A 25,879-nucleotide genomic window follows, 5' to 3' on the forward strand; every position below is an offset into this window, starting at 1 on the left:
GTGTGTGGAGCTGAGGTCACGAGAGCGTACAATAGTGCACGAGGCGAGCGAGGACCAGGTGACCCGGGTACAAAAGTTTTCTATCGCCAATGAATGGATATTATAAACTATTACTGTACTCACAAAAACATGTAGGGTGAAATTTAGGGATAAACCTAAAATGCATTGCAACAGTAATTGGACACTCTGAAACTAAACCGTCTGAAATATCCCATTTGAAGCCTCTCAATGGCGACGTGCTGTTGGTGAAGTGCCAAATGTTGCTTGTCGTGATGTTAAAATTTGAACGCATATTACTCTGTGGTCCAAAAACCTATTGTGTATTCATAATGATGCTTCTCCAAATGCTGTTTACATCACCACTTCCGTTCTCATGGGAACCACAGAGCTGCTCATTATAAAGGAATTTCCTCTGTCCACTAGGGCTGTGTCACTTGGACAGTAATTCAAGACATTTGAGAAGAATACAAATACCCGTTTTGACACCTTGGAACAGCTAACACTTTTCTTTAAAAAACATATATATTTTTTTGTACACAAAATGGATTCTCATTCTATGAATTTCATTAGTACTTAGTATACAGAAGACAAAAACCCCCCAAAAAACACTGGATATTAAGACATATAAACATGTTCCATAACATTGCTTGCTTGTGGCAAATAAAGATCCAGATTCCTTACGGGAAGGATGTAAACCTGATGTGCAAAGAAACAGTGACACAGTAAAATGACTTCTGTGAGAATTGTTGGCCAGTCAACAACAACTTGATTCCCTTTCTCCAAGTTTATTTAACTTTTAACGACAACACAATGGCTCACATACAATGCGGTATATATGTATATTTACAAACAGGAGTCTTGCTTGCACAGTGGTTATTACAGTATGTCAATGCTACAGTACAGGCCTACAGAAATAAATAGAACAAATATTTTAGATTTTCCAGTGTAACGTTCTCTTGCAGGTTACTATGTCTTAATTACAAGATGAACAATAAATAGCACATATATACTGTATATCTCTATATATATAAGATATGTTGAAACCAGACAGTGGAAGTAGCAGATGACAATAATGTACACACGCCCATTTCCTAACGACATATGGTCTTCACATAAAGTAGATTCGAATTGGAACATGATGTCAAATAGAGGGTCTGCTTGGACACAAACTGCAGGCGCTGACCACTTTGAAGCATTTCCTCATATAGTCATGTGGGATGGAGTGGTTACACCGTTACAGTATGTCAAATCTTGGTGCATGTCTAGATAAAGTCCCTTTGTTAACATTGCAATATAAAGTTTTTGTTTAACCCCACATTTCCCCAAATTTCTCTAATGTATGAATCTTAATGACAAAATTCAAACATGCAGAAGAGCATGTATGGATGAACGCATGCAACTTGGTGTGTTTTTTAATTCAGACCCTGAGCAAAATCCACATGCATCTGTTCACTTACAACACACAGTGTTCTTCTCTCCTGATTGGCTGGTCAGGATTTATGACGGAAGAATCACAGCGTGACTCAGTAATACAACAAACGCTCTCTTGTTGGTCCAAACCAGACTGGTGGCTGCTCAGCTGGGGACTTCCTCGCAAATGTTCTCTCAGCATTGGATTTTTGCCTGGTTCTCAATTAAAGACTCTAAAGTTCTGGGACGCTCTCGAATATTGTCCAACGAATTTACATTGATGGTGAAGTCTTGTTTCTGAACTCTGAACGTGTGGATATCAGCAGCAGTAAATGTCACCCGACAATGCCAACAAACTGAAGCATCACAATATTAAAGCACATAAATGATTTGCCGGTCTGTTCGTATCTTTCCCTTTAAGAGTGGGGTGTTTGTGTGTTATGACTTGATATCATGTGAAGACAACACTTCAGACATTTACTTCAAAACAAAGCAACGGTACCACATTAGGGATGATGATTTCCATTACAGGTCTTAACTCTCAATTCCAATTTTGTGCCTTTAGCATATGTGATCTGCTTTAAACTTTTAATAAAGGCATAAACGAAAATAGTAGTCTATAGACCGTGGTGTCCAAACTATGGCCCGGAGGCCATTTGCGGCCCGGCGTCCATTTTTCAGTGGCCCGCGACATATGCTAAAAATGCCATTTAACTCAGTTCAAATTAAAAATAAAAATAAAAAATGTTTGGAGATGGTTAAAATAAGAAGGGAGGGTATCGAAAAACAGGTGCCATTAAAGGTTATTATTTTAGTTAACTAAAACTAATGAAAAAACTAAAACTAAAATTCAAAAAACAATATTGTTACCGAAATAAAATAAAAATGAAAATGCTTTTTAAAAAACAAAAACTAACTGAAACTACATTTTATGTTTACAAAACTAACTAAAACTAACTATAATTATAGCAAACATGTCCTTCATTTTAGTCTTTGGGAATTAATTTAATGCATGAACCTTTGGGGATGATTTTAAATGTGATTTTTAGTAGATTTATTTTGTATTTATATAAACTGGAATAATGACGCTTGAAATTATGTCACATAGAAGTGACGTCTCTAGCAGCAGCCAATAGAAAAGAACCAAAAGATGACGTCGCTCCCATGGTGTTTTTTAAATATTGCGCACAAGTAATACACATTAAAAAAATAAATAAAAAATACTAATACTGAAACTAACAAACTAAACTAAAACTAAGCATTTTTTAAAGAACTAAACTAATAAAAACTAACAGAACCACCCTGAAAACTAATAAAAACTAACTAAAATAAAAAACTCCAAAACTATAATAACCCTATTGCCATATTACAAATAAATTGGTTTATATACTGTACCATTTTTCTAAAGATGCAAAAGCACAAATAAATTATTTGTACAATTTTTAGGACTAAACACAATTTCTCTTCATAACATTATGTGGCCCTTGCGTCCTTCTGATTTTATGTATGTGGCCCTCAAATGAAAAAGTTTGGACACCCCTGCTATAGACTGTACTGTTGTTTGGATAGATGTTTCTGTGTACGTCAACGGTTGGCATATTTCAATGACATTTGATTTGTAGTGACAGAATATCTGATCCGACCATTTACACAGCAGGCATCTTGAAAGATATCTCATTATTATTATTTTGTATTTTTATCCATGTACAATTGATCGGAAGATGTGTTTTTTCCTGCTTACACTGACATACGTATGCAAACGAGGCCTCGTGATGTGACAAAAATCAGAATTTGGTCAGTGATGCCATATAGTGTAAAACCAATCTTTCCCTTTCTATTATGTGTTCAGGTCAATCGGACGGTTCACTCCTGACTGGAATCACAAACATGCAAATATTTGGAAGCTAACCCGCTAAGTGACATGCATGCTGTTTATGTGTTTGTATGTGTGTGTATGTGTGTGTGTGTGTGTGGGGGGGGGGGGGGGGGGGGCGTGTGTGTGTGTGTGGGGGGGGGGGGGGGGCCTTCTGTAAGGAGCAGGCATTATGGACACTGTGGCCCTGTTTATGACTAGGGCCTACCACATGAGGCCCTTTAAGAAGACGACGTGTGCGGGGGGAGGTTGTACATTAACACAAAAAAAGATATGCTGGTCAAAAATCTCAACTACAGTATAAACCACTACTTTTTTTTTTTTTTTTTTTTTTTGCAAGATTCAAATTCCAAAATATCCCAAGGGCAACTGGATTGGCTTGATTGCCAGGTTCTATATTTACAAAACAAATAATATAATAATAATCCTGCGCTGACTTAATTGACAACTACCCGCCTATAGAAGTAAATCTGTGGCGCGAGAAGAAGGAAGGAGGAGCTTGATCTACTTAAAAGACTACAAAGCTATAGATCACCATCACCATCATCATCAGCATCATCATCATCATCAGCATCATCATCATCATCATCATCATCATCTTCACTGGCGATGTGGTTGGAGGAATGGAGGGGAAGGCTGCATGCAGATTGCTGGGGTGGAAGGTGTGGGTCCTCGGACATGTGGAGTGTTGGGTCATCACCTGGGGAGAGACCAACAAAAATTATAATCAATTAAAATAATAATAATAATAATAATACTAAAATAGTAATATTGCATGTGGGAAAGGAGAGCCACAGTTGGACAATGCACGTTTCAGCTGTTTATAAACACAACGAGCACAGTCATGAAGGAGCTGCTGTTGGCCACAGCTCACGCCCTGACACTCACATGCAGAAATACCATAGTTGAGCTAGTGGCCAACCTCATCCACCTTGGCCCTGCCTCTTAAAGGCACCTATCTAAAACTGCTTCAACAATACATAGTGTTTTATATATATATATATATATATATATATATATATATATATATATATATATATATATATATATATATATGTATATATATGTATATATATGTATATATACATTTTCTGCACTATTACTGGATTTGAATTGAAAGTAAATTTTAAATTATGTCCAACGCCTGTCTGTATCTTGTTACCTTGGTATTAACTTGCAGCTGTCTCCTGGTGAGTGACTAAATGTCTGTTTGAATCGTCCACCTGGCTGCCACAGTGCACATCGCTCCTGTTTAACAAACAAAACAAAACAATACGTCTTCCATTGGACCATTTCCTCCATTCTACTTCTCACTAAGTAAATAATGTTCAATTTTGGCTGGCATTTTGGTTCCTTCGTTTCACTACAGGTACTTGTACAATTCTGGATGCCCCCTATACTCTTGCAAATTTTCACATAAAGGTTTATAAAGTTGATCTTAAACTGTCTATTGATAGGAGTGTGAATGAGTGTTTGTCAATATAGTTAAATTTAGCTTAGAAACAACCACCAGTATGATGGTGAACAGTTCCACACCACTGAAAACTACAACCACGATAACGAACATCTTGTCAAATGAAAATGTCAATCAAAACTGAGCATTATTGTATTTGCACAAGCAGAATGTTTGATACAGCTCTTGTATTGGCTCTCATTTTCAAATTGTGCAGCTGTACCTAATATTGAGGATCCTGGTGATACTGTGTTTATACACTGAAAAAGCTCAATACGCTCACCTGTTGTCGTTGATATCTCTTGTGTCACTCGTGCTGTTTCCTGTTGGCAATAGAAAATTAGTTTTAACACATACTTCCTGCTTGACTAATAGATTGAATTTACGATTAACATCGAACTGAACTGTTACTTGGATACATGTATTGCATGCTCACCATTGTCAATATTTAGTGGGAAGGACTCGAGTGTGTCTCCATTGTATCTGCCTGCTCTATAGCCCAATGCTGTGGAAACTCTGTAAAACAACAAATATAAATAATAGGGATGTAACGGTAACAGAAATATCATGATATCGCGATATGAAAACTACCACAATATCATCGTCGTCATGTCATGTTGATTTCAATTTGTGCAGTTTTAGCACCCTCTAGTGGCTTTTTTTTATTTTTATTGCCCTTTAATTTTCATAGGGCATGTTTTGGCCCTTTTATGTTTAAAATCCACGCTAATGGTCAGATGAAGGGGAACATAATAACCCTTGTGAACCGAGTCAGTATGTGGAGGAACTTAGTGTGTGCGTGCATTAGCAAGTCAGTGCCTCAATATTAAGTGTCATTAGAGATTGTATATGCATTGCTGTTATGTAGAAAAGCACAATAATGTGCTTTTTTTTAGTATGAGCTCATTTGTTTTTTCAATAATGTGACCTGTTTTTTTTTTGTTTTTTTTTTTTGTTTTTTAATATTGCCAACCTCCCCACATTATCGTGATAATATCATATCATGATGTTTGGATATCGTTACATTCCTAATAAATAATCAAGCAGTTCCAAACCCTATAGTACGAGTGGTCTTTGGCAAAAATATTTCAAACACACGTGTTGGTCTGAACAGAGTTGGGGTTGCAGTTGATGCTTGCGGAGTTGTTTGGCGTCATGTTGCTCTGAAAGACGGCGTTGCTGTAGGTGTTGGCGTGCTCAGTGGCCCGGATGTACGAGTAGAAGGGGTTGCTGGGAGAGCAGACGGGCATGTGCTTCGGCCTCACGGGCTTGGCTGGGGACGAAATGAGGACCACTGTCATCAATGTTCATCACTTCCAATCCATTTTCTGCACAGGTTATTCAGCTCCTTTACATTATCTTCAAATAACACACATGTTTTTGCAAACATTGGAGACAATTTTGTTTTGTAAACGTTAAAGACAAATTAAAGAGACGCATCTCAGTTGTCGTCAAATTCGAGAACCAGTACCGATCTGCGCCGCATGAGGGCGTCGCATGGCGTTCTTAGCCCTCATGGCATCTTTGATGCGGTCGACTTCCTGCTGGTAACGACGGCGGTCCATCATGGCGCCCTCCTTGGCGTCCCTCAGTGCAGTCTCCAGGGCCTTAACTCTCTCAGCAGTAGACCGAAGACGTTTCTCCAGCTTTGGAAGCTCACAACGCAGATCTGCATTGTCACGAACCAGCTGGATGGATGTGACGAAGTCAGAGGACAAAGTTGAGTGCTCATGATGTCACTTGATGGACGTAGACAATAGAAAAGATGCCTCCTCACCTGTTTGTGAACCTTTGTAAGTTGGTCCAGGTTATTCTCAAGAAAGGAAATCTTCTGCTTCTGGGTGCAAGACCCCCCGCTATCATCCGGTTCCATTTCGGAACTCTGTAGAAGTGGTGGAAGAAAGCACAATATAAATAAACTTCACAACAAGATGAAGAGTATGTTGACATACTTTTTTAACCCGCGACGTGAGGTCTTGAACAAACAGCTTGCGGAGGTTGTGGAGGGTCTGGAGCTCACGGGCCTAGTGCAAGGACGGGTGAAGAGAAGGTTAGAGGGTGTAACTTGGAAAATCTGATATTCCAGAAAGGACATAAATGAGATATGAAAAAAGCCCCTGAAGACAAAGTTTGGTGGTTTAAGGTTTACTCACAACAGTCTCCTCCAAACCCTTCAGGTCCTGTTTAGTCTGCTCATGGCGCTCGTGCAGGAATCTGACAGTAAGAGGAAAAAGTATGAGAAAGAAAGAAAAAAAAACACAAAACGTCATCCTGCTGGTTCTGGATTCATGTTTGACAAATATTCACCCTTCAAACATTTAAAATTTCTAGGTTCCACTCTATCCATTTGAACTCTGTCCGTTTTGATTTTGCCAACAGCCATTGGCGGCCCGCACACATTCAGTTGAGCGCAAATTGGAAGATGACTTACGAGAGCTCCTCCAGACGCTCGCTCTTGCTGCTGTCCTGACTCTTCAGACGTTCAAAGTCGGAGCGAACCTGAGCCAGCTCCAGCTCCATCTTGGAATTGCGACTGGAAATGATGACATGTACTATTAACGTCATGTTCTATTCTTCATGACAAGCAAATCAATGTTTAGTAATAGCGAAAACAATATTTTGGAGGTTAAGAGTTACAGACTCTGTGAGTTCGTCGATGAGCCTCTGCTTCTCATTGATCTCATCACGCAGACGTGCCAGCTGCTTGTGATGGAGGCCGCGGTGAGACTCGCCCTGCTGGCGGCTAATCTTCTGCAGTTTCAAATTGAATTGGAAGGAAACAGAACACATCATTCAACCATTTGTTTGTTTTAAAAAAAAACTACCTTTTTCAATAGTAAAAGTGTACATCACATTCATGACGAGCTCATGAAATGTCAATTTTATAATGAACAGCACCAATTTACATAACATTTGTGCATTTTTATACAATTAATTGTTTTTATATGTTCCAAACACTATTAATTAAATCAATATTTAAAGGGGTCATACCATGACTTAAATTATTTGTATACAAATGGTTAGGTCTTTTCAGTAGCTGTCCACGCTGAGTTTAGTGTAAAACTGAACAAGTAAAGATTATTTTTGAAAATTGGTCTGTGAACTTCCTGTTCTGAATTTTCCAAACTGGGACGTCACAATGCACATACTGTGGATATGGTTAAATTAGCCAGTTGTGGCTTTGCACATAGATTTATTTGCAGTCAGGACGCACTTGAGGGATTCAGTGTCTCCAGAGGTCTCCAATAACAGAACAAAAACTTTTAACATAATCATTTTTTTAAAATTGTAGTTCTAAAGAAGTGGGTAAAGTCACTAAATTAACATTATTGAGGATAATATTCACCTTGTCACAAAAGTCCAAATCTACCCCCGGTCGTCATGTTAACAAATGCCGTACATGGGACAGTTAACACGCCACCCTCCCCTACCCAAGAACTGAGTGAATTCAAACAGAATGCTGTAATTGTGCGATCATTTTTATTTATTTTTTTATCCTTACTGTATTTTGATGGAGACATGTCAGCGACCTTTTATTCTGAGCTCAGTCTGTCTCCTTTAAAGTTACATATGAAAAAAAAACACCACCATTTTGGTATATTTTTTACCTTCACATTTCCATCTTCAGTCTCTCCCTTCTCTCCATCTTTCTCTTCCAGAAGAGAATTATCTTGTAGAAGAGGAGAAAAGGAGAAAGGGTTGGACCCTGAACACAAATCACACTCACAAAAAAATAAAGTAATGCTGTGTTTTTTGTGTGTATAGATATTCATCCAGGGATGCCCCCATTCACTCACTGATTATGTATTACGTACTTTGTATATTTTAACTCTTTTTGAGAGTTACTTTTATTGTGGGTAAAAAATAAATAAAAACAATCATGGACATTTATCTGTCATTTGAATCACTTAAATATCTTATGTTCATGCAGGGTGAAATAAATAATAATAAAAATAAAAATTCATAAACATGCACTAGAATTAGCCTGTTAAAACGTGCACTACATATCTTTTTTTTCAAGCTATACTAGAATAAAGTGTAATTGCAAATCCACTACAGTAGGTGGCAGTGGCGCTCTCATTACCAGAGTGCGCAAAGGAGCTTCTCTACAGGCGTACTTAAAATTTAATAGGCAAATGATACTATTTATAGTCGCAGCGGAGAGTTCAGTGGTGGTATGAAATATATTCTCCTTCCTGTGTGGGCTGTCGCAAAAAATGATTAAGAAGCACTGGATTAGATGCATGTGCGGTTCTGTGTGGGCTCTTGACATGGTAGCAGCAATAACTTATTACTATTTATTTATTTATTTTCTATCTACTTCTATGTCAATCGTCAAATACGACAAATCTGTTATGGAAGGTTATGTCATTGTTTAAAGTGTGCTGCATTTTCCAAATGGTTTTCTATGACATTCCTATGTCTCAAGAAAACTGAAAGTCTGGACTGGAGAATGTGCAGAGATGAAAGGTACACAAGCCAGGCGTGTAAAAAAAACAAAAAACAAAAAAACAACAACGGGAGAATATGGCCCTGAATGTTTAAGATTTGTTTTACCCATTTCCATCATCTTGTTGCATTGTCCTGAAAATTACCTTGGTCTTGCAGCTTGGCCAACTCTTCGCTCAGAGAGTCATGACTTTCCTCCAGAAGCCTCTTCTTGTGCTCCACACTCTGCATGTACTCAGTAAGGGAGCGAATCTTAGCTTCATGCTGCAATGCAATGTTAGCTTTATCACCCGTCACATAATAACCACGGCAGAAACCTCATTTCTTTCTTGTTTGTTCCTGAGGGCCTCACCTGAGAGATGAGGAGGTGGCAAGAGGAAAGCTCCCTCCCAGTCTCCTCCATCTTGCGGTGACACTCCAGCTGCATGTTCTCCAGTTGACGGCAACGCTTCACCATGCTCTTCACCTCCGACTTGATCTTGCTGATGTAGAGGCGAGCCACCGTGAACTCCTCCTCAATGGCGCCGCTGATCTCCACCGGCTGAGCATAGGAGGAAATATGGCTTTCAGGTGTCATCCACACATCCAGATTTCTATACCAGTGCGTCATGCATTCTATACATATTACTGAATTTGTCCATATTTATTTTGCTAATGTCTCATATTTGCATTCATGTTGTCGAATACCCTAAAGGTCATACAATTTGTAATTCAAAACGTACCTGGGGGAAAACAAGTAAGTCATACAAAATATCCATTCATCCACCCATCCATCCATCCACCCATCCATCCATCCATCCACCCATCCATCCATCCACCCATCCATCCATCCATCCACCCATCCATCCATCCATCCATCCATCCATCCATCCATCCATCCATCCATCCATCCATCCATCCACCCACCCACCCATCCATCCATCCATCCATCCATCCATCCATCCCACCAGCTTGATTTCGCCATTGCCCACGATGGAGCTGAACTCGCTCAGGTCCCTCATCAGCCCATTGAGGACGTCAGCAATACGCTTCCTCTGCTGGCCGCTCACTTCCTGCATGCGAGATAGCTCCGCCTCCAGCTCCATCAGACTCGCCTGGTTCAGACAGACCAGAGAATGTGGACAGAATGTAACTGGTTACACATCTGTAAAGATAATCTAATCATATCAAATGTAAAATTAGAATAGCTCATGAAATGTTAACAATAGTATTTTTATGTACATTTTAGAAAAATGTAACGTGCCATAGTAAGTAATTCTTCACTTAGGCCACTCTTAATTAATGTATTGATGTACTGTAATTTAATTTCATTCTACTTGATCTCTTTTTTATATTCATAATAATAATATTGTCAATATTTTTCATTATGAAGTGGACTGGCATCACAATTTTGTTTTAGTAAGCTTCGGCATCCATTTTGAACATATTACAATTACATTTTCTTGCCTTATAAAGCCTTAAAGGGAACATTTTGTGGAAAATATATTGCTTAATTTCTTTTATTGTGAAAACATAGCAAAGTCAATTTTTGTGAGCCACTTAGGCATGACAATGTGGGAGTGAGCGAGCAAGTTAGGAACTATTTCAAATTGTGGGAACACAACAATAACAATATTTGTCCTTTAATGTTGTGGCGACTTTCATCTTGTCCCATCCGAGGCCACCACATCAGGTCACGCATGTGACTTGTTTGGCAGTTTTTACTTCAGATGCTGCCTGACACAAGCCAACCATTTTTCTATCGAGGCACCTAACTGGGAACCACACTCGCGCTGTCTCCACAAGAGGCAGTAGCATGTACCACTTCACAAACAGATTTGCACTGCTCTTCTTCCTGACCGTACCATTTTCTGAGCCAGCTGGTCAGCCAGCAGCTGGTTTTGCAGACCTTTCTCCTCTACCTCCTGGCTCTTTTGGTCATAGTTGATGGCCAGCTCCTCCAGAGCCTGCAGCACCTCCTTCACCTCTGCCTTGGCGCAGTCACTTTCCACTTGCAGCCTGCCGAGCTCTGCCTGCACCTTGTCGCCGTCCCCACGCGAAGACGCCAAGAGCTGCCGGTAAAGATGACACGCGTAAGAAAGAAGACTTTATATGCGAGCGACTCTGCGTGTGTCAGTTGGTGCGTACCTCATCCTGATCCAACATTTGCTGCTTGAGTTTCTCCACCAGCTGACACTGCAGGTTGATCTCATCGTCCTGTAATAAATATTACATCTCCATGACAAGGCCCACTAACATATCCGCCTATCCATTTTCGATAACATTTTAACCTGTTGAGGGTCAGGGGAGGCTGGAATCTATTTTTCAGCTGACTTTGCGGGACAGGCAGACTACACCTTGCACTAGTCGCCAGTCAATCACAGGGCACGCAGATTTATTTATATTTAAATCAGAATTATACAAAGAAATTTAAAAGCCCACAAAAAAAAATTGAATTAAAATATGTGTCGTAAAATTAGGACTTATTCCTACATTAGATTTTCATCTGCATCCTTGAGCACCTGTATATTTAATAGAAAGTAATATAATGGCCATAAATAAATACCTACCAAAACTACATTGTTATGTGAATAAAGTTCTATATATTGGGTACATGCACTTGAGGTAATTCTGCAAAACTCTTTAGTCCCTCTGGAGCTCTAAAAAAAAAAAAAAAAAAAAAAAAAAAAAGTAAAAATTTACTTTTTTTTTTTCTTTACATGTTTATTTTCATTTTTTAGATAAAATATTCTTCAAATGAATTAATGATTTAGACAAAAAAAAAAAAAAAACGAATAATCAAAAATTTTTAAAAAATCAGTCCAAATTTTTTCTGTTGCCAGAAAGAGAGACAAAAGGTAGATGAAAAGGTTGTTTTTTTTAACTTCCCAAAAATGTCCAAAAAGGAAGAGGAATGCAGAAAAATACCATAAAATATCCATAAAATTGCCAAAAATCACAAATAATTTTAATGAAAAAGGCAGGAAGGAAAACGTTCAAAAAGTAGCTATAACATATCCAGAAACAAAAGACGAGATCACAAAAATGATCATAAAATGTCCACAAAATTGCCAAAAATATCAGAAAAGGTATAGCAAAAAAGGCGGAAAAAAATGTAAAAATAAAACAAAACATAAAATGTCCAAAAAAGGAAGACTACAGGCAGAGAATTAACATAATATGTGCATACAATTACCAAAAATGTCAGAAATTTGACAGAAAGGTAGAAAAGTCTACAAAAGTATGAAAAATTATCAATGAATCTCTATGTATTGGATGCTGCATTTTTTGTGCCTTCGGTATATTATATTACACACTGTTTGCTTCATGACAATGTTGAATTTTTTCGCGGCTCCAGACAGATTTTTGGCTATTTTTTTTGGCCTAAAATGGCTCTATTTACAGTAAAGGTCACCGACCTCTGGCTTAGGCGCAAGTACCTTTTTTTTTTTATTTTTTTTTTTTTTTTTGCGATAATACTGTTTTTGATTGTGATAATCAAGTGTCATTCCCTGCCGAGCTGATGTGCCGAGAATGCTGAACGAATCCTACCTTATCATCCAGCTGCTTGTACAGTTTGCGAATCTCCTCCTCGTATTTCTGGCGCTCCTCCTCGGAAATGCGCACCACGATTGAAGAGGTGTCGTTATCCAGGACGGGCCGCTCTTCCACCGACTCGTAACGGCTCACGATCTCCGGTTGGGTCCTCTCCGTCTCGGGTACATCCTCTCCTGGACCAAGTGACGACGGCACAGACTTAGAGAGTTGCATCATTTTTCAGAGAATGTTCATTTGGTTGTGGATTTCAAATTTCCTCACCGTTCCTCCAGCGGTTGAGCTCAGCCTCCAGCTTTTGGATGCTGTCCTTCAAAGTCTTGTTCTTCTCCTTCTCCTTCTCGTACTTCCTCTTCCACTGCTCAGCTGTCAGTTCCAGGTTGATGGAAGCCGTGTTTCGAATAGTCTTAGCACTGTTATGTAACACATAGGGGAGCAATTAAATGAATTTGGAGTGTGTCAAAAAAATTTTTTTAGGAATAATTTCCCAACGAAAAGTATAAAAAGAAATGTAGTGATAGTTGTACCGTTGTCCAAACATCAGCGTGGACTTAGTCTCAGCATCGTTATAGCTGGAAGGTGAGCAGCAAATGAACATGGTGGTGCGACAATTGCCGCCAAGAGAGTCTTGCAGGATGCGAGTCATTTTGCTGTCACGGTATGGCACGTGACTTTTCTATGAAAGGAGAAGATACAGTAGGCAACGCTGCCTTTAGATAAGAGGCTGGGGAAAGGACAGACATGAAAAAGGAAGAATGAACGCTCACCGTGCCCTCGGCCAAGGCGGAGATGACATTTCCCAGGGCGGACAGAGACTTGTTGATGTTTTTGGCCTCATCCAGTACGGCTCCTGCAGCCCCCGTCTTACTGACCTGATGCATAGGGTGGATGGTCACAAGTCAAATACAACATCTGACATCTCCGATTGGGAGGCAATGTTTGCATGTGTGCGTATGTGTGGATATACTGTATTAAATGAGCAGGATTTAGAATGCTATTAAATCCATTTTAAATTAGTTTCTTAGCACAATTGCCTTGTCAGATTAGCACTGAAGTGGTTCTGTATGAATCGGAATTTATGTAAAATTCACTTAAATTTACTTGGATGTGTCTTTCTTTGTTTTGTTTTGTTTTTAATCACAAATTTTAGAAAGTAAATTATAATATAAACGTTCAGAAACCTGGCTGTTTATCCTTCCTACTATGAATATGACACTTAGGGGAGACCGGCGCTAGTCGTATCGGGTAAGTCACGTTGCAATTTTCTTCTCCACCAAAAGGTGCAACGAAAAAGTGGAATACTAGTTTTCTTCGTATAAATGGTCAGGGGTTGTTTACTGTCTGAGAAGAGAATAGCACTTTGTGAACTGACATGAGTGCCAGTTATCCGTTTTGCACAACCCAAGTAAAATTTTTCAACTTCATATTTTTTGAAACAGCCATTGTACATAGACAAATTCTAGCAGCAAATCATGTGGACGCGTTTGAGGAGAGATTCAGGCATTTATCGCGCCTCAGTCACTGCTCTGTTTTAATCTAACTTTAAACTAGAGCAAGTATTAGCCAACATGGTAGTTTGGGGCAAGTCATTTTGGGGTTTGTTGTCATATATGCAAAGAATGGGCCAATGAAAAATGCACCTCTGGCAACTCTGTTTACGTATGCCAGAATTGTTCTTCAGATGATGAGTCTGAAGTTTGAGGAATTTAGTTTGCCAGATTTCGTTTCACTGTTTAAAAATGTATTTTCTAGTTGTTGGAACTACAGGATGCACACATGTCTGGACTGGTTTAAATTTTATGATCAACCCATTAACCAAAATGGTGTTTTTTGTTTTGTTTTTTGGTTTTTTTCCAATTTAATCTAAAAATTCCAGTTTAAGGGAAGCAAAACAGACATTTGAGGCTGGGCGCTATGACCTAAGGACTTTAATTTATTTCATAATATTTTAAAGTTTGCTCACTGATGGTATGGTACCTATGGTAAATTTTTCAAGATTAATGATAAACAATTTCTCTGGCTGTAAAATCAAACAAAAACCCCAGGAGAACAAGGATCATTTTGTCCTTGTTTTATTTGTTGCAAAATCCATATAGTGTGACAACTTACCCATTGTTGGTGGAACATTTCACATGTTAACTCCCTCTATTTGATGTACTGACACAAAGTATGAAAATGACATGAATACAAAAAATATTTCCTCTGGTATATGTTGTGTTTATTTATGATGTATTAATTCTAAGAAATATTTCAAAGTATAACAAGTCATACAACTAGCACCGGTCTACTGCTGAGCTAATGGTGCAGTTTCTATCACTATCTGAATCTCTTGTTTTTATTTTTATTTGATGTTTGATTTTTATCCCACCTTCTCACTTCCCGCCAGGTCCACCAAATAGAGCTTTCCACAAAGCTTCTGCTCGGTCTCCACATGCTCCTGCTTGATGTTGATCAGGAAGATGCTGTGGCTGCGAGAGCTGTGCTCATTCATGTCTGCACAGATACAGAAACAACACCACTTTTAATATAAATCAATCCGCAGAGTCCGCATCACCGCAGACACGGCACTGATGAGCCTGCCGATCTCCCACTCCATTCTCTGTTTCGGGCACCTTTTGTTTACAGTATTGTATTTGCTTTGTATGTATTTGATGCTAATTATAATTTATATAAAACAAGCAAAATAACAGTTACCTCAATTCATGATCATGTAGACTCATTTTAATTCAGTGACTTTTTTACTTCACTTCACAAATATGGCACTTTACTATACTTTAATTTATTTAATTCAATCTCTGGTGTAATAACCTTATTTATTGATTGATTTAATTTTTATTTATTATTATTATTATTATTATTATTATTATTATTATTATTATTATTATTATTATTATTATTATTATTATATTATTATTAATTCAATCTCTTGTAATAACCCTATTTATTGATTGATTGAATTATTATTATTATTATTACTATTGTTGTTATTATTATTATTATTATTATTATTATTATTAATTCAATTTCTGGTGTAATAACCTTATTTATTGATTGATTGAATTTGTATTTTATTATTATTATTATTATTATTATTATTATTATTATTATTATTAATTCAATCTTAGACTTAGACTTAGACTTAGACTTGACTTTATTGATCCCTATGGGATGGCTCCCTCTGGGAAATTTACATGTCCAGCAGCAATGAGAACAGATAATAAAATAAAAAAATAATTCAATCAATCAATAAATAACGTTATTACACCAGAGATTGAATTAATAATAATAATAATAATAATAATAATAATAATAATAATAATATGAAAAATAAAAATTCTATCAATCAATAAATAAGGTTATTACACCAAAGATTGAATTAATAATAATAATAATAAGAAAAATAAAATAAAAAACAAAAAATTCAATCAATCAATAAATAAGGTTATTACACCGGAGATTGAATTAAATAAATTAAAGTACAGTAAAGTGCCATATTTGTGAAGTGCACGCAGAATAATTGCAAGATACTCTTTTTAAGAGACATTCAAGAATACCTTACTGGCCTTTACTGTTCCCAAGGGAGGGATAATGCTCAAACCTGGCGCATTTGTTGCTGCCTAAGCCATCTGATCTGAGATGTGCAAAAAAAACAAAAACAAAAAAAAACTTTCCTGTGACTGTGAATAGGATAGCGTATTGAAAAAGAATAGATGATGTAGCTTTTAATATAATTCAAGTATTTCATCGATATTTCAGAATTACCATGAATGCTGATGAACTGTGAAAAGGTCCTTAAACGGAGTGATTCCGTTGCATTAGAAGGGATTCTCTTTACATGAAATAAACTCTGCACTGTAAGTGCAGCAAGGTGACCTCATCATGCAGAGAAGCAGCAGCACTATCTGACTATCTCTTCCTAAAAACAACGTTCAGGTTTCAGAACTCAGAACGCTGTCCTTGCAGCACAGTGAGTCAGCATGACAAGACTGCAATGACGCCATCATCGATATAATTGACTTGGATTGTTACACTTTGACAAGCTTCGTAATGTGTCCGCTTTTATCGGCTGTGTCATGCAGTGAGCATGTTGCCATGGCAACATGTTCTTCTCATTCAATCAAGGTTCTTATCATTTTCTAACATACAACACCATGTAATCCATAAAGTACACACACAATCCTTTGGCCTTAATCAGACAGTGTACATCAGCCCGGTGGTTGAAGGATGAGTCATCATAGTTCCTCAAACACGATATCAGAGATACACAGAAAGCGAATGCATCAAGTTTAAACTAAGGGCTCTATTTTTGTAGACTAGATTTTTGTACAAATCTAGTCTAGCGTGTTTGGGACCTTGTTGTGCAGTTATTCGTTCCTTGTTGTGGGAATGCTGGAAGCATCCCACACATGCTATTCGGATTTTTATTCTGCTCAACTTTTTTTGCCGAAAAACAACTCCCATATAATAATTCCGATTGACACCATTCAAATTTCAACTTGCTTCAAAAATTCACGCATCCCGGGTTATATATCGTCTGATTCCACGTTACTTACAGTACTCGCACAGTTTGACGTTAAATATCAACTTTTCCCCATTCATTTTCAATGGGACTGACATTGAACTTTTTCTAAGTCCCACTTTCCACGCCCACTTCCATACATATAACTGATCATCATTACCAGCTCTGTGATACTGCTCAGTTCTTTCAACTAACTTTGTAATTTTCACAGAATTTATATTTCAATTTATTTCATAAGCATTCAGCTATTGGCATTCAACTTTCTGCATTCCCACACAATTTCTCCAGAAATTGCACTTAGTCCACTATGAATAAAAGCTTCTAACTCTTCTCAGAAGATTTAGAGAATGTGTCTATGTATTGGTGGGTGTGGCCTTTGATGTATAGGTAGATAAACAATTAGCTCCCATATAGATGAGTGAGGTGGCTGAACAAGAGACTTACTGGTAACAGCAACATGGCGGTTTGATTTGCCCTCATCAATCACATCCATTACTTCATCCGGGCTGGAGACAAAGCGCTCAGTGCATCCCTGAGGATTGGAGACCAGTTTGAGCATTTAATGGTTGAGCGCTGGATGAGTCATAGTACATTCGTGTACAAGGCCTAACTGTCACACACCTTGACATATGGTACACGGTTCTTATCCTCATGGACAGACAGGTTGGTCTTTGTCACTAAGAGAGAAAAAAGAAGATTTGCAAATGGTGTAATACCAAATAAATGTTGCACATTCACAGAATATTTATTTTAGGCACTCACCATCCAGCAAGTCACGGATTTTGTCCATGTAGATTTCAAAATATGAAACCTTTTAGAGACAAAGGAAATATGATGAGCAGCAATGTACACAGAAAATCAGCCAACAGAGGGCGACATTAAAACCTTGATGTGGAATTCTAGGTTTTCGTCCATGGCGAAGATGTGGTTGAAGATGTCCTCCGCAATGCGCGGGATGATGCCCATCTGGTGAGGATCGTGCAGCTTTCCCTGGAACAATAAGTCACATCATAAAATAACTGCACTTTGTAATCACTCAACTTATCACAGACCACTCAACAACACAAAACAGTTGTATAAGATGCTAAGCAGAGATGCAATCAAAATAAAGTAACTGTGACAACTGTACCTCCATGGTGTGAGTCTTGCCAGAAGAGGTTTGTCCATATGCAAAGATGGTGCCATTGTAGCCCCCCAAAACATCTATAAGTGTAGAAAAATTACATGACAATGAGAGGAAAGATATTTCACTAATGTTAAATAATTAGATGATCTGGTTTGAATTCGTACCTTTGACAATCTGCTTAGCACAGGTGTTGTACACTTGCTCCTGGGTGGTGTTAGTTGGAAACACTCGATCAAACACGTACGACTTGCCCTGCAAAGAGAAATCGTGCATTATATTAGGGAATATCGCCTCTTACTGTTGACTGAAAATGACATCACAGGTGCTCACAGCTCAAGTAACGACCAATCCCGCCCCCTTGTCTACGAATGAATTTCCGTGACTCCCCCACCCCTGGGCACGTTGTTGAAGAAAATGTCCCGATTTTTCACAACCCAAAGTTGGCAAGTGTAGCCTGCCTCCGCTGCTGAAAAATAAAAATAAAAAAAATCCTAGAGGAAACGTTCATGTGTATAGTAAATATGCAATTTACTCCCCCCTGGTGGGCAGGGCATGTACACCAAAGGAGCGAGACAATTTCTATTTCCATTTACATGATACATGCTATTTAATGATTTTATTAATCTGTTTTTATAAAGTACAAAACAGTGGAATGCTATTTTTCCTATGAATAAACACATTCAAAATGTTCTATTTATATGGCTTATTGCCATTTTGGTGTTATAGTAACAGTTAATGGCTTAAAATGACCGCAATAAAGTTGCTAATTTTCATTAGCTTGTCTATAGCATTAGTAAACCTGTCAAACAGAGGAAATAAAACAAAATACAAAAGCAGAACGCTGATCAAAATAATCGACAACTACTTTTAATGAGACCTCCTCCGGCGGGATTCCAAGGCGTTCCCAGGCCAGCCGAGAGACATAGTCTCTCCAGCGTGTCCTGGGTCGTCCCCGGGGCCTCCCGCCGGTGGGACATGCCCGGAACACCTCCCCAGGGAGGCGTCCAGGAGGCATCCGAACCAGATGCCCGAGCCACCTCAGCTGGCTCCTCTCAACCCGGAGGAGCAGCGGCTCAACTCTGAGTCCCTCCCGGATGACCGAGCTTCTCACCCTATCTCTAAGGGAGAGCCCGGACACCCTGCCGAGGAAACTCATTTCGGACGCTTGTATCTGGGATCTTGTTCTTTCGGTCACGACCCACAGCTCGTGACCATAGGTGGGGGTTGGAACGTAGATCGACCGGTAAATCGAGAGCTTCGCCTTTTGGCTCAGCTCTTTCTTCACCACGACGGACCGATACAGAGTCCGCATCACTGCAGACGCTGCACCGATCCGCCTGTCAATCTCTCGGTCCATCCTACCCTCACTCGTGAACAAGACCCCAAGATACTTGAACTCCTCCACTTGGGGCAGGATCTCATCCCCGACCCGGAGAGGACACGCCACCCTTTTCCGACTGAGGACCATGGTCTCGGATTTGGAGGTGCTGATCTTCATCCCAACCGCTTCACACTCGGCTGCGAACCGCTCCAGTGAGAGTTGGAGATCCCGGCTGGATGAAGCCAACAGCACCACATCATCTGCAAAGAGCAGAGATGCAATGCTGAGGCCACCAAACCGGACCCCCTCAACGCCTCGGCTGCGCCTAGAAATTCTGTCCATAAGAATTATGAACAGAATCGGTGACAAAGGGCAACCTTGGCGGAGTCCAACTCTCACAGGAAATGAATCCGACTTACTGCCGGCAATGCGGACCAAACTCGGGCAACGGTCGTACAGGGACCGAACAGCCCGTATCAGGGGGCCCGGTACCCCGTACTCCCGAAGCACCCCCCACAGGACTCCCTGAGGGACACGGTCGAACGCCTTCTCCAAATCCACAAAACACATGTGGACTGGTTGGGCGAACTCCCACGCACCCTCAAGGATCCTGCTGAGGGTGTAGAGCTGGTCCACTGTTCCACGGCCAGGACCAAAACCACACTGCTCCTCCTGAATCCAAGATTCGACTTCCCGACGGACCCTCCTCTCCAGCACCCCTGAATAGACCTTACCAGGGAGGCTGAGGTGTGTGATCCCTCTGTAGTTGGAACACACCCTCCGGTCCCCCTTCTTAAAAAGGGGGACCACCACCCCAGTCTGCCAATCCAGAGGCACTATCCCCGATGTCCACGCGATGTTGTAGAGGCGTGTCAACCATGACAGCCCCACAACATCCAGAGTCTTTAGGAACTCCGGGCGGATCTCATCCACCCCCAGGGCCCTGCCACTGAGGAGCTTTCCAACCACCTCAGTGACTTCGTCCCCAGAGATAGGAGAGCCCACCTTAGAGTCCCCAGACTCTGCTTCCTCAAAGGAAGACGTGTCGGTGGAATTGAGGAGGTCTTCGAAGTATTCTCCCCACCGATTCACAACGTCCCGAGTCGAGGTCAGTAGCACCCCATCGCCACTATACACAGTGTTAATGGTGCACTGCTTTCCTCTCCTGAGACGCCGGATGGTGGACCAGAATTTCCTCGAAGCCGTGCGGAAGTCGTTTTTCCATGGCCTCACCGAACTCCTCCCATGTCCGAGTTTTTGCCTCAGCAACCGCCGAAGCGGCATTCCGCTTGGCCAGCCGGTACCTGTCAGCTGCCTCCGGAGTCCCACAGGCCAAAAAGGCCCGATAGGACTCCTTCTTCAGCTTGACGGCATCCCTTACCGCTGGTGTCCACCAGCGGGTTCGAGGATTGCCGCCGCGACAGGCACCGACCACCTTACGGCCACAGCTCCGATCGGCCGTCTCAACAATGGAGGCGTGGAACATAGCCCATTCGGACTCAATGTCCCCCGCCTCCCCCGGGACAAGGGAGAAGTTCTGCCGGAGGTGGGCGTTGAAACTCTTTCTGACAGGGGATTCCGCCAGACGTTCCCAGCAAACCCTCACAATACGTTTGGGTCTGCCAGGTCGGACCGGCATCTTCCCCCACCATTGGAGCCAACACACCACTAGGTAGTGATCAGATCACCAGAGTGTCCAAAACATGCGGCCGCAAATCCGATGACACGACTACAAAGTCGATCATCGAACTGCGGCCTAGGGTGTCCTGGTGCCAAGTGCACATATGGACACCCTTATGTTTGAACATGGTGTTCGTTATGGACAACCCGTGACGAGCACAGAAGTCCAATAACAGAACACCGCTCGGGTTCCGATCAGGGGGGCCGTTCCTCCCAATCACGCCCCTCCAGGTCTCACTGTCATTGCCCACGTGAGCGTTGAAGTCCCCCAGCAGGACGAGGGATTCCCCAGGGGGAGCGCTCTCCAGCACACCCTCCAAGGACTCCAAAAAGGGTGGGTACTCTGAACTGCTTTTTGGTGCATATGCACAAACAACAGTCAGGACCCGTCCCCCCACCCGAAGGCGGAGGGAGGCTACCCTCTCGTCTACCGGGGTGAACCCCAACGTACAGGCGCCAAGCCGGGAGGCAATAAGTATGCCCACACCTGCTCTGCGCCTCTCACCGTGTGAAACTCCAGAGTGGAAGAGAGTCCAACCCCTCTCGAGAGGATTGGTACCAGAGCCCAAGCCGTGTGTGGAGGAGAGTCCGACTATATCTAGTCGGAATTTCTCTGCCTCACACACCAGCTCGGGCTCCTTCCCTGCCAGAGAAGTGACATTCCATGTCCCAAGAGCTAGCTTCTGTAGCCGGGGATTGGACCACCAAAGTTCCCGCCTTTGACCACCACCCAGCTCGCTATGCACCCGACCTCTTTGGCCCCACCTACACCTGTAGGTGGTGAGCCCATAGGAAGGGGGACCCATGTTGCCTTTTCGGGCTATGCCCGGCCGGGCCCCATGGGTGAAGACGCTCGCCTTGGAGCCCCGCCTCCAGGCCTGGCTCCTGAGGGGGGCCCCGGTGACCTGCGTCCGGGCAAGGGAAACCGTGATCCAATATTTGTCATCATCATAAGAGGTCATCGAGCCATGTTTTGTCTGGCCCCTCACCAAGGACCTGTTTGCCATGGGTGACCCTGCCAGGGGCATAAAGCCCCAGACAACATAGCTCCTAGGATCATTGGGACACGCAAACCCCTCCACCACGATAAGGTAAGGACTCACGGGGGGGTGAAATAATGTCATTTTTTAAAATCAGATTCATCAGTTACTCTAAAAATTAATCAACAATTGATCGATTATTAAAATAATCCTTAATTGCAGCCCTAAAATACAACAAAATGGATTTGGTGGCTTCCTTGTCTTTTCCATCCATCCATCCATCCATCCATCTCCTATTGCTCTTGTTGTCATTAGTATTGAGCCTTTCCCAGTTCGCTGTAAGGAAATTATGCAGACCACTAGGCCACCACCATGCTGCCCTTAGTGCCGAATATAAAATATGTAGCTGAGCTCCACAGTGCTATAGATGAACTTTCTGTTTAAAGTAATCCCATACAAGCAATAACTGTGCGACGCAGGGACGAGTGACTCAGCACACACAAAGGACAGCAACAAAATCACATAGCGTCACTCTCCAACGTGGTATACAACAAGGTAACTCAATGAGGAAAGGCGCTATTAGCATATTGACTCAACATAAAAAAAAGAAAACTATTGGGAATCAGCCACTTGGGAGGAGCTGCAATATAGGAGGAGAAAGCAGGTCAGTTGCTAATGTGCAGGCCGGGGAATTATTGATCCTAATTTGAGAAGTCTCTTTCGGACTCCATTGTTGCTTACGACAATCCAACCTCTTCTTGCTCTCATCTTAGAGTGATGTGTGTGGTGCTCGTAAAACAATACAAACAAACATATGCTGAAGTATAGTAAAGAAAAACACATTTCCTAATTTGGTTTACTAGTGTTACTGAATGGGGTCATTTTGTTTATATTGATTTAATATCCAGAATTAGAGAACAATGAGAAAGCCCTCCGAAAAGTGCTAAAATTTGAATCATATGTCGGAGAAATTATCATTTGATGGATTGAAACAAATAAGTTTTTAGTCCTTATATTAGAAATCTTCAATTGTTTTAGCAATTCAATTTTTTGTAACACCAGAAAAAAAACACTAACATATTTTTTTGCCATCTTTAGTTCTCAATCAATTATACAAAATAGACATAATTAATCAATTAAAGAAATGTTATGCAAATTCTAAAACAATACCTCAATTGTAGATAGAAAAAAAGTACCTTTTCCATACAACTGTTGTGGCCGTCATGTTGTACACTGCTTATCCTGTTCAGGGTCACATGGGACCCTACCCCAGCTGACATTTGGCAAAAGACAAGACTACACCCAGGACTGGGCCCAGGCAGTTACAGGGCACAGAGACAAACAATCACTCACATTCACGCTGTCACTGAGTGGGAACTGAACCTGTGCACAGGTTCATGTACACACACACAACTTTAATAATGTTGCCCTGACAAAATGTCCACACAAAGATATCCACACACGAATAGTGAATAGGATATCAAATGTACTGCACAAAAATAGAAATACAAGAATATATGCGTACACACACCCAAAGCGATGATGATGATTAATTGATGAAGGGCCTCGCGTGCACAAGGCGACTCCCTTTTCTAAGTGTGTTGATTTGCATTTATTTATTTCGTTTTGCGCGCTTACCCCGACGACGACAGTGTCATCTCCTTGGAATTTGGGCAGGAAGAGGTCCCCCCGAATGATCTCGGACTGGTTGAGAGGTCGAAAGCGACACAGCACTTTTATGTTGCACTCGGCTGGGACGTCGGCCATGGCGCAGATTGGATGAGGAGGATGAAGAGGATGAGGAGGAGGACGCTGGCGAAGATGCTGGTGGCGGCCTGGACCCGAAGCGTCGGGTAAAGGAAAAAACACGACGAGAGATCCAACGAACGAGGTTGCGTCTTCTTCTTCCACAGGGACTGCAGAGAGAGAACCTTGGGCTGATTTTTTTTTTTTTTTTTTTTAATTCCCCCCTGGACTATAAAGCGTTAAAAGGCAAAGAAGCTAGGCGGCGCTTTCGTGTCGCAGTGACCAGGGACGGCGTTAATTAGTCGTCGAAACGCCAAATGGCCGGCCTACATCATTAAAAGAACAGATTAAAATGTGCCCTCCGTTTCTCCGGAAGATATATAAGGTGTCGTGTAGCTGCCTTTTCTTGCTTTTGGGGTGCGTCGGGCCGGTTGAAGGTGAGCGATGCTGCTGTTGGAAGGGCAGTGAGGTACAAGGCTACTTTAGCGCCCTCTGTTGGCGGAGTTCGCGAAGGGCGTGGCTTGCTTCCTCGTAAAATTGGTACCCACATAGACATCGTTTATACATGTTTGGTATGGAGTAAAGACGCGTACGTCGACCTCGGCGCCATATTAGACGTGGAGAAGAGGAGGATAGGCGACGACACCTGCTAGAACAAGGAAACAACTCACCTGCGATGGAAAGTTGTCATTTCCAAGGAATGAAAAATTGCAAACACTCACAGCTTTTTATAGAACATGTTATATATGTTGACAATTCCAAACATCCGGGCTTTTCTGATATTTCCACAATGCAAATGACATTTCATCACATTTTGAAATCAAAATAATTCTCACAAATTACAAAAATGTGAAATGCTTTCAATATGTGGAGACCTTCCTTTCACCGAGTTAACCACCATTTTGAGCTGTGACCTAGGCTCGGAATTGTCAATGCACAGATGTTATTTATTACTTTCCATAAATATTAATAATTCAACCAACCTGTACAAATAAACAGAAGGTAATATCAGCAAATTTCGAATTTCACAAGTAATATTTTAAAATATTTGTAAACAACGGGTGCCAGGACTTACCATAGAAATTGTGTGGCATTAAGACTCAACATTGACATGTATTTGGCCATTTTAACATCATTTTCTGAATAAAATTTGTGGACTTTGTGCCAAAGAAGTCCTATATGTTAAACAAGGAATTAGTTCCTATGTGACTAAAATGTCCCAAAGTATCTACACTTTTTCAAGTCATCTTCACATTGTTAGACATTGTTGGGACTGTGCCCTAGCTCCGCCAAATTCGTTTGTTCGAAGGAGACCAGTCGGAGACGTTTTAAAGTTACAACACAAAACTCAATGGGTATCTTTATTGACAGACTCAAGTCCATTAAGAACAAACAAATAATACAACAAAATACAAAAAACACACTAATATAAGAACACTCGTGTAAAATAGCCCTTGGTTTAAAAAAACATACAGTTCATGTAACCAGTATTTCCAGAACAATGAAGTGTATCTAAAATCACTTAAAAGAAGGATCATTTATCGATTTTATAATTCCGTTACCAGATCTATTGATTCGACACATAAATTTTATATATAAAATTCCTTAACAGTGCATGAAATGTTGGAACATTTGAGGCAACAAACAAGAAACTTGCACTCTCCCACCTAGGGTATTTTATCAGAATTCTTAAAGCATCATTATATGCAACCTTGATCTTATTCATTGTCCCTTTGCTATAGTTGCGCCATAGATGTGGGGAATATAATGGAGTACAGTAGGCTTTGA

At 40.8% G+C, this 25,879-nt stretch overlaps 1 protein-coding gene across 1 annotated transcript; it reads right to left on the minus strand.

Moving 5' to 3' along the window:
* Window positions 1–769: 769 nt before the first annotated feature.
* Window positions 770–24,566, minus strand: kif5aa (kinesin family member 5A, a). The gene is made up of 29 exons (XM_077515117.1): window positions 23,984–24,566; window positions 18,529–18,616; window positions 18,368–18,441; window positions 18,124–18,228; window positions 18,001–18,049; window positions 17,860–17,915; window positions 17,683–17,770; window positions 15,088–15,212; window positions 13,487–13,591; window positions 13,247–13,395; window positions 12,984–13,132; window positions 12,717–12,895; window positions 11,313–11,381; window positions 11,030–11,236; window positions 10,133–10,279; window positions 9,538–9,726; window positions 9,332–9,449; window positions 8,345–8,406; window positions 7,378–7,487; window positions 7,168–7,269; window positions 6,890–6,950; window positions 6,689–6,760; window positions 6,514–6,618; window positions 6,208–6,424; window positions 5,835–6,009; window positions 5,173–5,252; window positions 5,020–5,059; window positions 4,446–4,531; window positions 770–3,983 (listed from the first exon to the last, which is right to left on the minus strand). The coding sequence occupies exons 1-28, from the start codon at window positions 24,110–24,112 to the stop codon at window positions 4,453–4,455; spliced, it is 3,129 nt and encodes a 1,042-aa protein (XP_077371243.1). The 5' UTR covers window positions 24,113–24,566; the 3' UTR covers window positions 770–3,983; window positions 4,446–4,452.
* Window positions 24,567–25,879: the final 1,313 nt, after the last annotated feature.

This window comes from Festucalex cinctus, chromosome 2 (genome assembly GCF_051991245.1).
Source record: "Festucalex cinctus isolate MCC-2025b chromosome 2, RoL_Fcin_1.0, whole genome shotgun sequence".
In the NCBI taxonomy this organism is placed as follows: Eukaryota; Metazoa; Chordata; class Actinopteri; order Syngnathiformes; family Syngnathidae; genus Festucalex; species Festucalex cinctus.